Below are 15,801 nucleotides of genomic sequence, written 5' to 3'. Positions count from 1 at the left end.
GTTAGTATTAGGGTTAGGGTTAAGATTAGGGTTAGGGTTAAGACTAGGGTTAGGGTTAGGGTTAAGATTAGGGTTAGGGTTAGGGTTAAGATTAGGGTTAGAGTTAGGGGTAGGGTTAGGGTAAAAAATTAAAAAAAATTAAAAAAAATTTAAAATTTAAAAAAATAAATAAAATTAAATTAAAAACATTTCAAAAATGTTATTAATTTTTTTAATTTTTTAATTTTGTTTAAATTTTTTTTTAATTTTTTTAATTTTTAATTTTTTTTAGTTTTTTAATTTTTTTTAATTTTTTTAAAAATTAAAATTTTTTAAAATTTTTTAATTTTTTTAAACAATTTTAAAAAAAAATTTAGGGTTAGGGTTATGATTAGGATTAAGATTAGGGTTAGGGTTAGGGTTAAGATTAGGGTTAGAGTTAGGGGTAGGGTTAGGGTAAAAAATAAAAAAATAAAAAAATAAAAAATAAAAAAAAATAAAATAAAAAAAACATTTTTAAATAAATTTTTTTTTTTGAATTTAATTTTTTTTATTAAATTGTTAAATTTTTAAAATTTTTAATTTTTTTTATTTTTTTTAATTTTTTAAATTTTTTTTTAATTTTTTAAAAAATTTACAATTTTAAATTTTTTTAAACAATTTTAACATTTTTTTTTAGGGTTAGGGTTAGGATTAGGATTAAGATTAGGGTTAGAGTTAGGGCTAGGGTTAGGGTAAAAAAAAAAAAAAAAAAAATAATAATAATAATAATAATAATTTGAAAAAAAATAAATAAAAACAATTTAAATTTTTTTTTAATTTAAAAAAAAAAAAATTAAAAACATTTTATTTTTTTAATTTTTAAAAAAAATTACAAAAATTTAAAAATGTTTTAAAAAATAAAAATTTTTCAAGGTAAAAAAAATGTTTCAAGTTTAAAAATGATTTTCAAGGTAAAAAATTATTTTTAATTTTTTTAATTTTTAATTTTTTTTTTTAATTTTTCAAATTTTTTAATTTTTTTTTAAATTTTAAAAAAAAATAAATTAATTTTTAATTTTTTTAATTTTTTTAATTTTTAAAAAAATTTAAAAAAAAAGGTAAACAATTTTAACATTTCTTTTTTTAGGGTTAGGGTTAGGGTTAAGATTAGGGTTAGGATTAGGGTTAGGGTTAGGGTTAGGTTTAAGATTAGGGTTAGAGTTAGGGTTAGGGTTAGGGTTAGGGTAAAAAATTTGAAAAAATTAAAAAAAAATTGAAAAAATTGAAAAAAAAATTAAACATTTTTAAAAAAAATTAAATTTTTAAAAAAAAAATTAAATTTTTAAAAAAAAAATTAAATTTTTAAAAAAATAAATAAAATTATATTATTTTTTTTTATTAAAAAAAAAACATTTTCACAAAAATTTTTTTTTTTTTTAAAAAAGTTAAAAAAAAATTAAAAAAATGTTTTTAAGGTAAAACATGATTTTCAAGGTAAAAACAGATTTTCAAGGTTAAAAAAAATTTTCAAGGTAAAATTTTTTTTTCAAGGTAAAAAATGATTTTCAAGGTAAAAAATTATTTTCAAGGTAAAAAAAAATTTTCAAGGTAAACATTTTTTTTCAAGGTAAAAAATGATTTTCAAGGTTAAAAAAAAATTTTCAAGGTAAAATTTTTTTTTCAAGGTTAAAAATGATTTTCAAGGTAAAAAAAAATTTCAAGGTAAAATTTTTTTTCAAGGTAAAAAATGATTTTCAAGGTAAACGATTTTAATCCTGAACTTTTGACATTTTTCTCCTAATATTACTGCTTTTATTAAATACTTTATTACTGCTTTTATTAAACGACTTTATTCTCGTATTTTTACTTATTTTTTTCAACTAAACACAACTTTTCGTCATAAAAAAATGAACACATTTTTGTCGTAAATGTCATCATTATAGTACGGCAACATTTTCCCCACACAATTCTACAATTTAATACTAGTCATATTACAACTAGCTTTTTCATGTCATTTTGCAACTTTTTTCTCATAACAATACTACCTTTTTGTCAGTGAAGTGCTTCCTTCTTCTCTAAATAATCCTTATTTCACGGAAAAGGATTGAAAAACAAACTGGAACACTACGACTTTATATCTTATTTAGATTTTATTTCACCTTTTTCTTGAATATTACACATTTTTACGACATTATCTTTGTAAATTATGTCTTTCTAAAATAATTACAGCAATTTTGTTGTTTTCTTGTAAACGCGGAATTTCTGTAACGCAAAGTTTTCACTAAAAACGGGATTGTTATAATATTGTGGGTAAAAAAAAATCACAACACTACTATACTGGCGATGTTACGATTTGAATATTCTGTTACATAATATATCAGCTTTTTCTCGTAACAGCAAAAATATTCTGTTAAAATATAGTATTTTTCTTTAAACCAAAACACCATCTTTAAAAAACGAAAAATCTATTTTCTACACAAAAACACAATGTTATTACAATACACAGCACTACAAATATGACTGTAATTGAATAGTTTGCCAAATAAAAGGCTGTATTATAAACTTTAAGAGAAAAATAAAAAAACATTTTCCAAGGCACAGAATGAGTCGGTTTTCCACTAAGTATACGGTTGTTTTTGTACTATAACCTACTGTATTCACAAATAACTTTCAAAATAAAACTACTGAAGAATATTGAGTGGACACTTTACATTGTTGTCGCAGTAGTAAATGTTGCATCATTCAGCTGACTGCACAACATGATTCATTTGCAGCCTCCCGCTCCTCGATAACCAATAAAGGATAACCTCACACGTTTACACACATCAAACCCCCTCCTTTCCCCTTTTTGCCCCTTTCCCATGTGTGTAACGTGTTTGTTTTCCATGTGCGCTCAAACAGTCCCGTGGCCGTGTCGAGAACGCTGAAATGACAGGACATGTTTACGTGTTAACTGTCCAAACACTTTAACACCCAGTTAAATTTTTACAAAAATTTAAAACATTTTTTACAAAAATTTAAAAAAAATTTACAAAAATTTAAAAACATTCTTACAAAAATTTAATTTTTTTTTACAATAATTTAAATTTTTTTTACAAAAATTTAAAATTTTACAAAAATTTAAAATTTTACAAAATTTTTGAATGTTTGAAGGTAAAAAAAAAATTGCAAGGTTAAAAATGATTTTCAAGGTCAAAAAAAAAGTTTTTCAAAGGTCAAAAATTATTAAAATTTTTTTTTAAAATTTTTTAATTTTAAACAATTTTAACATTTTTTTTTAGGGTTAGGGTTAGGGTTAGGATTAGGGTTAGGGTTAAGATTAGGGTTAGGGTTGAAATTAGGGTTAGGGTTAAGATTAGGGTTAAGATTAGGGTTAGAGTTAGGTTTAGGGTTAGCGTAAAAATTTTAAAAAAATTTAAATTTTTTAAAAAATTTTTTAATTTTTTTTAAATTTTTTTTAATTTTTTTAAAAAAAAATAAAAAATGTTAAAAAAAAATTAATTAAAACATTTTTTTTTTTTTTTTTTAAAGTTAAAAAAAAGTTTAAAAAATTAATTAAAAAACTTCTTTTTTTTAAATTAAATAAAAACATTTTTTTTTTTTTTTTTTTTTACAAAAATTTTAATTTTTTTACAAAAGTTTTAATTTTTCGACAAAAGTTTTAATTTTTTACAAAAATTTAATTTTTTTAACAAAAATCTAATTTTTTTTACAAAAATTTAATTTATTTTTAAAAAAGTTAAAAAATTTAAAAAAAAAGTTTTTTAAGGTAAAAACTGATTTTCAAGGTAAAAAAATTTTCAAAGTACAATTTTTTTTTCAAAGTTAAAAATTATTTTCAAGGTAAAAAAATTATTTAAAATTTTTTTTTTTAAATTTTAAAAAAAATTAATTTTTTTTAAAAAAGTTTAAAAAAAATTAATTTAAAAAAAAAAAAAATTTTTTTTTTTAAAAATTAAAAAAATTAATTTAAATTTGTTTTTTGTTTTTAATTAAATAAAAACATTTTTTTTATTTTAATTTTCTTACAAAAATTTAAATTTTTTACAAAAATTTAAAAAAATTTACAAAAATGAAAAAAAAAGATTTTCAAGGGAAAAAAATGATTTTATTTCACTTTTTTCTTGAATATTACACATTTTTTACGACATTATCTTTGTAAATTATGTCTTTCTAAATTAATTACAGCAATTTTGTTGTTTTCTTGTAAACGCGGAATTTCTGTAACGCAAAGTTTTCACTAAAAACATGATTGTTATAATATTGTGGGTAAAAAAAAAATCACAACACTACTATACTGGCGATGTTACGATTTGAATATTCTGTTCCATAATATATCAGCTTTTTCTCGTAACAGCAAAAATATTCTGTTAAAATAAAGTATTTTTCTTTAAACCAAAACACCATCTTTAAAAAACGAAAAATCTATTTTCTACACAAAAACACAATGTTATTACAATACACAGCACTACATATATGACTGTAATTGAATAGTTTGCCAAATAAAAGGCTGTATTATAAACTTTAAGAGAAAAATAAAAAAACATTTTCCAAGGCACAGAATGAGTCGGTTTTCCACTAAGTATACGGTTGTTTTTGTACTATAACCTACTGTATTCACAAATAACTTTCAAAATAAAACTACTGAAGAATATTGAGTAGTAAATGTTGCATCATTCTCACACGCTCAACATGATTCATTTGCAGCCTCCCGCTCCTCGATAACCAATAAAGGATAACCTCACACGTTTACACACATCAAACCCCCTCCTTTCCCCTTTTTGCCCCTTTCCCATGTGTGTAACGTGTTTGTTTTCCATGTGCGCTCAAACAGTCCCGTGGCCGTGTCGAGAACGCTGAAATGATTCCTACTATTACCGGGGGGGTGACAGGACATGTTTACGTGTTGGCTGTCCAAACACTTTAACACCCAGTTAAATTTTTACAAAAATTTAAAACATTTTTTACAAAAATTTAAAAAAAAAATTCAAAAATTAAAAAAAAAATGTTGCAAATTCTTACAAAAATTAAAAAAAAATTTAAAAAATGTTTTACACAATTGTTTTTTACAAAAATTTAAATTTTTACAAAAATTTTAAATGTTTCAAGGTAAAAAAAAAAATTTCAAGGTTAAAAATGATTTTCAAGGTAAAAAAAAATGATTTTCAAGGTAAAAAATGATTTTTAAATTTTTAAATTTTAAACAATTTTAACATTTTTTTTTAGGGTTAGGGTTAAGATTAGGGTTAAGATTAGGGTTAGGGTTAAGATTAGGGTTAGAGTTAGGCTTAAGGTTAGCGTAATTTTTTTTTAAAAATTTAAAAAAATTTACAAAAATTTTTAAAAAAAATTAAAATTATAATTTTTTTATTTTTTTTTATTTTATTTTTTTTAAAGTTAAAAAAAAATTACAAAATTTTTTAAAAATTACTTTTTTTTTTAAAAATTAAAAAAAAATTAAATACATTTTTTTTTTTTTTTTTTAATTTTTTACAATTTTTTTAATTTTTTACAAAAATTTAAAAATGTTAACAAAAATTTAAATTAATTTTACAAAAATTTTAAAAAAATTAAAAAATTTAAAAAAAAAGTTTTTTAGGTAAAAACTGATTTTCAAGGTAAAAAAAAAATTTCAAGATACATTTTTTTTTTCAAGGTAAAAAATGATTTTCAAGGTAAAAGAATATTCTGTTAAAATAATGTATTTTTCTTTAAACCAAAACACCATCTTTAAAAAATCAATTTTCTACACAAAAACACAATGTTATTACAATACACAGCACTACAAATATGACTGTAATTGAATAGTTTGCCAAATAAAAGGCTGTATTGTAAACTTTAAGAGAAAAATAAAAAAACAGTATACGGTTGTTTTTGTACTATAACCTACTGTATTCACAAATAACTTTCAAAATAAAACTACTGAAGAATATTGAGTGGACACTTTACGTTGTTGTCGCAGTAGTAAATGTTGCATCATTCTCACACGCTCAACATGATTCATTTGCAGCCTCCCGCTCCTCGATAACCAATAAAGGATAACCTCACACGTTTACACACATCAAACCCCCTCCTTTCCCCTTTTTGCCCCTTTCCCATGTGTGTAACGTGTTTGTTTTCCATGTGCGCTCAAACAGTCCCGTGGCCGTGTCGAGAACGCTGAAATGATTCCTACTATTACCGGGGGGGTGACAGGACATGTTTACGTGTTGGCTGTCCAAACACTTTAACACCCAGTTAAATTTTTACAAAAATTTAAAACATCTTTTACAAAAATTTAAATTTTTTTTTACAAAAATTTAAAAAAAATGTTGCAAAAATTTTAAAAATATTTACAAAAATTTAAAAAAATTCTTACAAAAATTTTAAAAAATTTTTTAAAAAATTTGTACACAATTTTTTTTAAACAAAAAGTTAAAATTTTACAAAAATTTAAAATTTTACAAAAATTTAAAATTTTACAAAAATTTAAAATTTTACAAAATTTTTAAATGTTTCAAGGTAAAAAAAAAATTTCAAATTTCAAGGTTAAAAATGATTTTCAAGGTAAAAAAAAAAAAGATTTTCAAGGTAAAAAATGATTTTCAAATTTTTTTAAATTTTTTAAATTTTAAACAATTTAAAAAAAATTTTTTTAGGGTTAGGGTTAAGATTAGGGTTAAGATTAGGGTTAGGGTTAAGATTAGGGTTAGAGTTAGGTTTAGGGTTAGCGTAAAATTTTTTAAAAAATTAAAAAAAAATAAAAAAAAAAATTAAAAATTAAAATTAATTTTTTTTTAAATTTTAAATTTTTTTTTTTTTTTTTTAAAGTAAATTTTTTTTAAAAGAATTTAATTTTTTTTATTTTTTTTTAAATAAAAACTTTTTTTATTTTTATTTATTTTTTACAAAAATTTAAAAATGTTTACTAAAATTTAAATTATTTTTACAAAAATTTAAAAATTTTTACAAAAAAAAAAAAAAAGTTTTTTAGGTAAAAACTGATTTTCAAGGTAAAAAAAAATTTTCAAGATACATTTTTTTTTTCAAGGTAAAAAATGATTTTCAAGGTAAAAAATGATTTTCAAGGTAAAAAAAATATTTTCAAGGTAAAAATTTTTTTTCAAGGTACAATTCTTTTTTCAAGGTTAAAAATTATTTTCAAGGTAAAAAAATGATTTTATTTCACTTTTTTCTTGAATATTACACATTTTTACGACATTATCTTTGTAAATTATGTCTACACAACATGATTCATTTGCAGCCTCCCGCTCCTCGATAACCAATAAAGGATAACCTCACACGTTTACACACATCAAACCCCCTCCTTTCCCCTTTTTGCCCCTTTCCCATGTGTGTAACGTGTTTGTTTTCCATGTGCGCTCAAACAGTCCCGTGGCCGTGTCGAGAACGCTGAAATGATTCCTACTATTACCGGGGGGGTGACAGGACATGTTTACGTGTTGGCTGTCCAAACACTTTAACACCCAGTTAAATTTTTACAAAAATTTAAAACATTTTTTACAAAAATTTAAAACATTTTTTACAAAAAAAAAAAAAAAAAATTCAAAAATTTAAAAAAATTTTTGCAAAAATTTAATTTTTTTTTTACAAAAATTAAAAAAAATTCTTACAAAAATTAAAAAAAAAAATTAAAAAAAATTTTACACAATTTTTTTTACAAAAATTAAAAATTTTACAAAAATTTTAAATGTTTCAAGGTAAAAAAAAATTTCAAGGTTAAAAATGATTTTCAAGGTAAAAAAAAAAAAGATTTTCAAGGTAAAAAATGATTTTCAAATTTTTTTAAATTTTTTAATTTTAAACAATTTAAAAAAATTTTTTTTTAGGGTTAGGGTTAAGATTAGGGTTAAGATTAGGGTTAGGGTTAAGATTAGGGTTAGAGTTAGGTTTAGGGTTAGCGTAAAAAATTTTAAAAAATAAAAAAAAAAAAAAAAAAAAATTAAAAATTAAAATTAATTTTTTTTTAAATTTTAATTTTTTTTTTTTTTTTTAAAGTAAATTTTTTTTAAAAGAATTTAAAATGTTTTATTTTTTTTTAAATAAAAACTTTTTTTATTTTTATTTATTTTTTACAAAAATTTAAAAATGTTTACTAAAATTTAAATTATTTTTACAAAAATTTAAAATTTTTTACAAAAAAAAAAAAAAAAGTTTTTTAGGTAAAAACTGATTTTCAAGGTAAAAAAAAATTTTCAAGATACATTTTTTTTTACAAGGTAAAAAATGATTTTCAAGGTAAAAAATGATTTTCAAGGTAAAAAAAATATTTTCAAGGTAAAAAATTTTTTTTCAAGGTACAATTCTTTTTTCAAGGTTAAAAATTATTTTCAAGGTAAAAAAATGATTTTATTTCACTTTTTTCTTGAATATTACACATTTTTACGACATTATCTTTGTAAATTATGTCTACACAACATGATTCATTTGCAGCCTCCCGCTCCTCGATAACCAATAAAGGATAACCTCACACGTTTACACACATCAAACCCCCTCCTTTCCCCTTTTTGCCCCTTTCCCATGTGTGTAACGTGTTTGTTTTCCATGTGCGCTCAAACAGTCCCGTGGCCGTGTCGAGAACGCTGAAATGATTCCTACTATTACCGGGGGGGGGACAGGACATGTTTACGTGTTGGCTGTCCAAACACTTTAACATTTTTTACAAAAATGTAATTTTTTTTTTTACAAAAATTAAAAAAAAATGTTGCAAAAATTTTAAAAATATTTACAAAAATTTAAAAAAATTCTTACAAAAATTAAAAAAAAAAAACTTAAAAAATTTTTACACCATTTTTTTTAAACAAAAATTTAAAATTTTACAAAAATTAAAAATTTTACAAAATTTTTAAATGTTTCAAGGTAAAAAAAAAATTTCAAGGTTAAAAATGATTTTCAAGGTAAAAAAAAATGATTTTCAAGGTAAAAAATGATTTTCAAATTTTTTTAAATTTTAAACAATTTAAAAAAATTTTTTTTAGGGTTAGGGTTAGGGTTAAGATTAGGGTTAAGATTAGGGTTAGGGTTAAGATTAGGGTTAGAGTTAGGTTTAGGGTTAGCGTAAAAAATAAAAAAAAATAAAAAAAAATAAATAAAAAAAATTAAAAATTAAAATTAATTTTTTTTTTAAATTTTAAAAATTTTTTTTTTTTTTTTTAAAGTAAATTTTTTTTTAAAGAATTTAAAATTATTATTATTTTTTTTTAAATAAAAACTTTTTTTTTTTTTTTTAATTTTTTACAAAAATTTAAAAATGTTTACTAAAATTTAAATTATTTTTACAAAAATTTAAAAATTTTTACAAAAAAAAAAAAAAAAGTTTTTTAGGTAAAAACTGATTTTCAAGGTAAAAAATGATTTTCAAGGTAAAAAATTTTTTTTCAAGGTACAATTCTTTTTTCAAGGTTAAAAATTATTTTCAAGGTAAAAAAATGATTTTATTTCACTTTTTTCTTGAATATTACACATTTTTACGACATTATCTTTGTAAATTATGTCTACACAACATGATTCATTTGCAGCCTCCCGCTCCTCGATAACCAATAAAGGATAACCTCACACGTTTACACACATCAAACCCCCTCCTTTCCCCTTTTTGCCCCTTTCCCATGTGTGTAACGTGTTTGTTTTCCATGTGCGCTCAAACAGTCCCGTGGCCGTGTCGAGAACGCTGAAATGATTCCTACTATTACCGGGGGGGTGACAGGACATGTTTACGTGTTGGCTGTCCAAACACTTTAACACCCAGTTACATTTTTACAAAAATTTAAAACATTTTTTACAAAAATTTAATTTTTTTTTTACAAAAATTAAAAAAAAATGTTGCAAAAATTTTAATTTTTTTTTACTAAAATTTTAAAAAATCCTTACAAAAATTAAAAAAAAAAATTTAAAAAAATGTTACACAATTTTTTTTAAACAAAAATTTAAAATTTTACAAAAATTAAAAATTTTACAAAATTTTTAAATGTTTCAAGGTAAAAAAAAAAATTCAAGGTTAAAAATGATTTTCAAGGTTAAAAAAAATGATTTTCAAGGTAAAAAATGATTTTCAAATTTTTAAAATTTTTTTTAATTTTAAACAATTTAAAAAAAAATTTTTAGGGTTAGGGTTAGGGTTAAGATTAGGGTTAAGATTAGGGTTAGAGTTAGGTTTAGGGTTAGCGTAAAAAATTAAAAAAAAAATTAAAAAAAAATTAAAATTAAAAAAAAATTTAAATTAAAATTTTTTTTTTTTTTTTTTTTTAAAGTTAATTTTTTTAAAAAGAATTTAAAAAAAATTTAAATAAAAACTTTTTTTTTTTTTTTTTTTTTACAAAAATTAAAAATGTTTTTTAAAATTTAAATTATTTTTACAAAAATGTAAAAAAATTTACAAAAATTAAAAAAAAAAAGTTTTTTAGGTAAAAACTGATTTTCAAGGTAAAAAAAAATTTTCAAGATAATTTTTTTTTTTCAAGGTAAAAAATGATTTTCAAGGTAAAAAAATCTTTTCAAGGTAAAACATTTTTTTCAAGGTACAATTCTTTTTTCAAGGTTAAAAATTATTTTCAAGGTAAAAAAATGATTTTATTTCACTTTTTTCTTGAATATTACACATTTTTACGACATTATCTTTGTAAATTATGTCTACACAACATGATTCATTTGCAGCCTCCCGCTCCTCGATAACCAATAAAGGATAACCTCACACGTTTACACACATCAAACCCCCTCCTTTCCCCCTTTTTGCCCCTTTCCCATGTGTGTAACGTGTTTGTTTTCCATGTGCGCTCAAACAGTCCCGTGGCCGTGTCGAGAACGCGCAGCGTGTCGGAGAGCCAGTCCTTCAGCCTCCCCTCCTCCTTCTCCGCTCCCACTTTCCTGAAAAGCTTTTACCAGGGCTCGCTGGGCTCCCTCAGCTCGCTGACCGACAGCGGGAGCCTCAGGAGGTGACGGCGCTCGACAAACTGGCTGAAATGATTCCTACTATTACCGGAGGGGGGTGACAGCACATGTTTACGTGTTGGCTGTCCAAACACCCAGCTTTTTAAACCTCTTTTTTTTGTCTTTTCCTGAGAACATTGTCCAGCCTTTTCTTTCCTGCCCTCTTCCTGTTTCGCTCAGAAGTAGAAGGGGACGCTGATACCCCCCCGCCTTGTCGCGTTTGCATGTGAACGTGGAACTCTTGGCTGCACAATTCACGCCTCTAACCGGATTGCAGCTTGTGTATTTATTAACATCCGCCGCCCTGACGGGACTTGAAGTGTGACGCTCAGGTGAAGCGTGGGTGTCTGCTTGGCGCAAAAGGAAAGGTTAACGTTTGCATGATGGATGACTTTTACCCAGGCGGAGCCTTGTCAAATGTCACTCGCACAGGATCATCCTCATTACGGCACTGAATAAATCATCATTGTCTGTTGAGGAGACCTTTCACAACAGCTGCAAAATAGTGCATACCCTATTTTTCGGAGTATAAGTCGCTCCGGAGTATAAGTCGCACCGGCTGAAAATGCATAATAAAGAAGGAAAAAAACATAAATAAGTCGCACTGGAGTATAAGTGGCATTTTTTGGGGAAATGTATTTGATAAAAGCCAACAGCAAGAATAGACATTTGAAAGGCAATTTAAAATTAAAGCTGCAAGCAGCGATGGACGGGACCGACTTTGACGGCACATAAAATCCAAACCGGAGCAGTAATTAAAACTCTTTGGTCAACTTTTAATCAGAAGGGTTCAATCTCTCTCCTGTGCTTGTTTGAAGCCGACACGACAAACGCGCTCAGAGGAGATAATGTTTGAAAAAAGGTGCCCGATTTTTACAAAACTTTTGTTTTGAAGGGGGAATTGCAAACTTCCTGTCAATGGGGGTTGTCAATTAATGAAATGTAGATCTAAGTGAGACCTACATAGAGGTTTTTCTGTTTCATGTCTCTAAGACATTCTGGAAGTTACAGGCAGTTTTGTCTAAGTTTTCTTCCTAGGAGCAGTTGTGTCTGTGTTTTCTTCCTAGGAGTTGCTAGAGCGCAATTTTGAGTTTTGGGGTTGTTTTTTTTTAATTAGATCACAATTTTTGCCAGTCCTGATGTGTGTGTCCAGTTTGGTGAGTTTTGAAGCATGCTAAGGGGGTCAAATTACAGCTCAAAGAGGCAAAAGTGACTGTTTTTACAAAACTTTTGTTTTGAAGGGGGAATTGCCAACTTCCTGTTGATTTTGAAGGATGTCAATGTATGAAATCTAGGTCTAAGTCAGACCTACCTAGAGGTTTTAGTTTCATGTCTCTACGACATTCCTACCGGAAGTTACAAGCAGTTTTGTCTGTGTTTTTTCCTAGGGGGCGCTAGAGCGCAATTTTGAGTTTTGGGGTTTGGTTTTTTGATTAGATGGCAATTTTTGCCAGTCCTGATGTGTGTGTCAAGTACTATTTTCTTACTACTTTTTTCTCTTGACACTCCTACTTTTTTTTCTCATAATGACCTGCGTATTTTTTTCAGCTAAAAACACTGTTATTGTTATAATATTGCTATTTTTTTCCCAACAATACAACTTTAAACTAGTAATATTACAACTTCAAAATGATAACTTTCTTATTTTTCTTCACTAAAAACTATTGTGGGGGAAAAAAAGACTGGCAATATTGAGATTTTAATCCTGTATTCCAACTTTATTCTCAAAATATAACTTATTTTATTTCCCCCAAACACAACTTTCAGTCATGAAAATTAACCACTTTTTCCGTATTAATGTTTTATTCATATGAATCTTTTTTCATTGAACTTTATAATTATGGTACTGCAAAGTTTCCCCCGACAATACTACAACTTCATACTGGTAATATTACAACTTTATTCTTTTTTGACAAAAACTATGCTTTTAACTTTTTCATCACATTACAAAATGTATATTATCTTTTTATTTATTTATTTATTTATTTTATTATTTTTTTTAATTAAATCAACATCGAAAAAAACACACGATACACTTTCAACAAAAAAAATGATTTTCAAGGTAAAAAATTTAAATTTTTTCAATTTTTTTTAATTTTCAAATTTTTTTTAAAATTATTTTAATTTTTTTAATTTTTTAAAACAATTTTTTAAAACAATTTTAAAATTTTTAAAACATTTTAAATTTTTTAAACAATTTTAACATTTTTTTTTAGGGTTAGGGTTAAGATTAGGGTTAGGGTTAGGGTTAAGATTAGGGTTAGGGTTAAGATTAGGGTTAGGGTTAAGATTATGGTTAGGGTTAAGATTAGGGTTAGGGTTAGGGTTAGGGTTAAGATTAGGGTTAGGGTCAAGATTAGGGCTAGGGTTAGGGTTAGGGTAAAAAATTAAAAAATTAAAAAAAAAATTTTTTAAATTAAATTTTTTTTTTTATTTATTTAATTATTTTTTTATTTTTTTAAAAAAAAATTAAAATAAAAAAAAAAAAATAAAAAAAATAAAAATTAAATTTTTTTTTTTTTAATTAAAATTTTAAATTTTTGTAAAAAATTTTTGTAAAAAATTTACAAAAATTTTAAACATTTTTAAAAAATTAAAATTTTTCAAGGTAAAAATTTTTTTTCAAGGTAAAAAAAAAATGTTTCAAGGTCAAAAATGATTTTCAAGGTAAAAAAATTTTTCAAGGTAAACATTTTTTTTCAAGGTAAAAAAAAATGATTTTCAAGGTAAAAAATGATTTTAAATTTTTTTTAATTTTTAAAAAAATGTTTTTAAATGTTTTTAAATGTTTTTAAATGTTTTTTAATTTTTTAATTTTTTTAAATTTTTTAAATTTTTTTAATTTTTTAAAACATTTTTAAACAATTTAAAAAAATTTTTTTAGGGTTAGGGTTAGGTTTAAGATTAGGGTAGGGTTAAGATTAGGGTTAGGGTTAGGGTTAGGGTTAAGACTAGGGTTAGGGTTAAGATTAGGGTTAGGGTTAAGATTAGGGTTAGAGTTAGGGTTAGGGTAAAAAATTAAAAAAGATATCCAAAAAAATATCCAAAAAAATTAAAAAAAATATTAATTTTTTTTTTTTAAATTTAAAAAATCAACATCGAAAAAAACACACGATACACTTTCAATTAGTGCATCAACCCCAAAAAAACCCCTCCCTCCCCCATTCACACTCATACACACCTACTCACACAAAAGGGGTTGTTTTTTCTGCTATCAAAATTGATATTATCTTAGCATTGCAATAAATATGAGTCTATCCTATTCCAATATGACTTTGTTTACACCAGAATATTAACATAAATAACTAGAAAGCACTCCAATAGCTCTGACTTCCTAAAGAATCTTAAAAAAAAAAAAAAAAATCCTGAATCCAGGCGGTACTAATGGATAAATGACGCCTCAGTGAGCGTATGGCACACCCACCAGCTGTATTGACACTGCACAAATACTGTGTAGGTGTTTCATTATGCAAATTTTACCTGCAAATACAATTAAAAGTTAGCAAATATAATTGATTTAGTTTTTGTTTTTTTAAACAAATAAATGCGCAGAATGGAATTGTGACCGTTTTATATTTTGCTTTTTTTGAAAGGAGCGTTACAAAAACATATGTGTGCTTGCGTTCCAAAGAAAAAGGAACATTTCCTCTCAATGACGGCAACAAAATGTTCATTAAGATGTGTTCGTGTAAGCAAAGGTGCCTTTTAACGCTGAAAACTCAAATCCAAGCTCTTTTTCCTGGTCATACTCGCTCTAATATGAACATGAAATGTTTTATTCCACAGCCATCTTCCCACTTGATGAACGCTTTCTTGCTTCATTAACAAATCTCATGGCTGCAACATGTTTCTTGTCCATCATCCTTTGAACTCCAGAGTAAGGTTTCATCTGTGGAGAGACGAGCGCATGTGTGTGTGTGTGTGTGTGTGTGCGTGTGTACTGTGGTAACACAACACCCGGCAGACACACTCATGCCGTGTTTGTCTTTGTGGCTCCGCCCACGCCTCCAGCATTAATGGCGAAGGCAGGAAGAGGACGCTGTCCGGCTGCAGCAATGACTCCGTGAGCGGCGCTTTGACCCCGACCCCCCGCAGGGTCTCCTGGAGGCAGAAGATCTTCCTGAGGGTGGCCTCGCCCATGAACAAGGCCTCCATGCACCATTCAGGTGCGTCAATCCGTGGATCACCAGGATCCATCAATGACTGTTGGTGTTTAATATTGATGAAAGTTGGGACTTGCTGCTAGCATCACTTTCTACAGTATAGAGATAAACTATTTTAAATTCATTTTTTTTTAAAACATGAACATTTTATTTTACTTTTAAACAAATAGATCTAATGCCTTTGATAATGTAAATGTTTTACATTTGTAGTAATATAATGTACATTGTGTTTATAATTTAAAGTAAATTAAACAAAAATATACATTATTTTTTAATGTTAGTTTTTAGGGCCCGCATGGCCCATTGCATAAGGACTCCCTTTGGGAGTCCTTATGCAATGGGACATAAGGACCTATTGAATTTGTAAGGTTTTATTATTCTTTATTCTTCCGCCGCCACAACAAACTGTAATTTGACCCACTTAATTAGGGCCCGCATGGCCCATTGCATAAGGACTCCCTTTGGGAGTCCTTATGCAATGGGACATAAGGACCTATTGAATTTGTAAGGTTTTATTATTCTTTATTCTTCCGCCGCCACAACAAACTGTAATTTGACCCACTTAATTAGGGCCCGCATGGCCCATTGCATAAGGACTCCCTTTGGGAGTCCTTATGCAATGGGACATAAGGACCTATTGAATTTGTAAGGTTTTATTATTCTTTATTCTTCCGCTGCCACAACAAACTGTAATTTGACCCACTTAATTAGGGCCCGCATGGCCCATTGCATAAGGACTCCCTTTGGGAGTCCT

At 25.5% G+C, this 15,801-nt stretch overlaps 1 protein-coding gene across 3 annotated transcripts in view; it reads left to right on the top strand.

Annotated features, from left to right (window-relative positions):
- Window positions 1-15,801, top strand: part of tbc1d4 (TBC1 domain family, member 4) — a 110,853-nt gene that overhangs the window by 58,407 nt on the left and 36,645 nt on the right. For 2 of the 3 annotated variants that reach the window (XM_061970724.2, XM_061970723.2), the window contains exons 13-14: window positions 10,740-10,889; window positions 14,896-15,050. In XM_061970724.2, coding sequence (XP_061826708.2) covers window positions 10,740-10,889; window positions 14,896-15,050 — 305 coding nt within the window. The remainder of the gene's footprint in view (window positions 1-10,739; window positions 10,890-14,895; window positions 15,051-15,801) is intronic. The other variant, XM_061970725.2, reaches the window with a different exon arrangement.

The sequence above is a fragment of the Nerophis lumbriciformis genome, linkage group LG13 (genome assembly GCF_033978685.3).
Source record: "Nerophis lumbriciformis linkage group LG13, RoL_Nlum_v2.1, whole genome shotgun sequence".
NCBI lineage: Eukaryota > Metazoa > Chordata > Actinopteri > Syngnathiformes > Syngnathidae > Nerophis > Nerophis lumbriciformis.
This window is presented reverse-complemented; position numbering and strand designations above follow the sequence as displayed.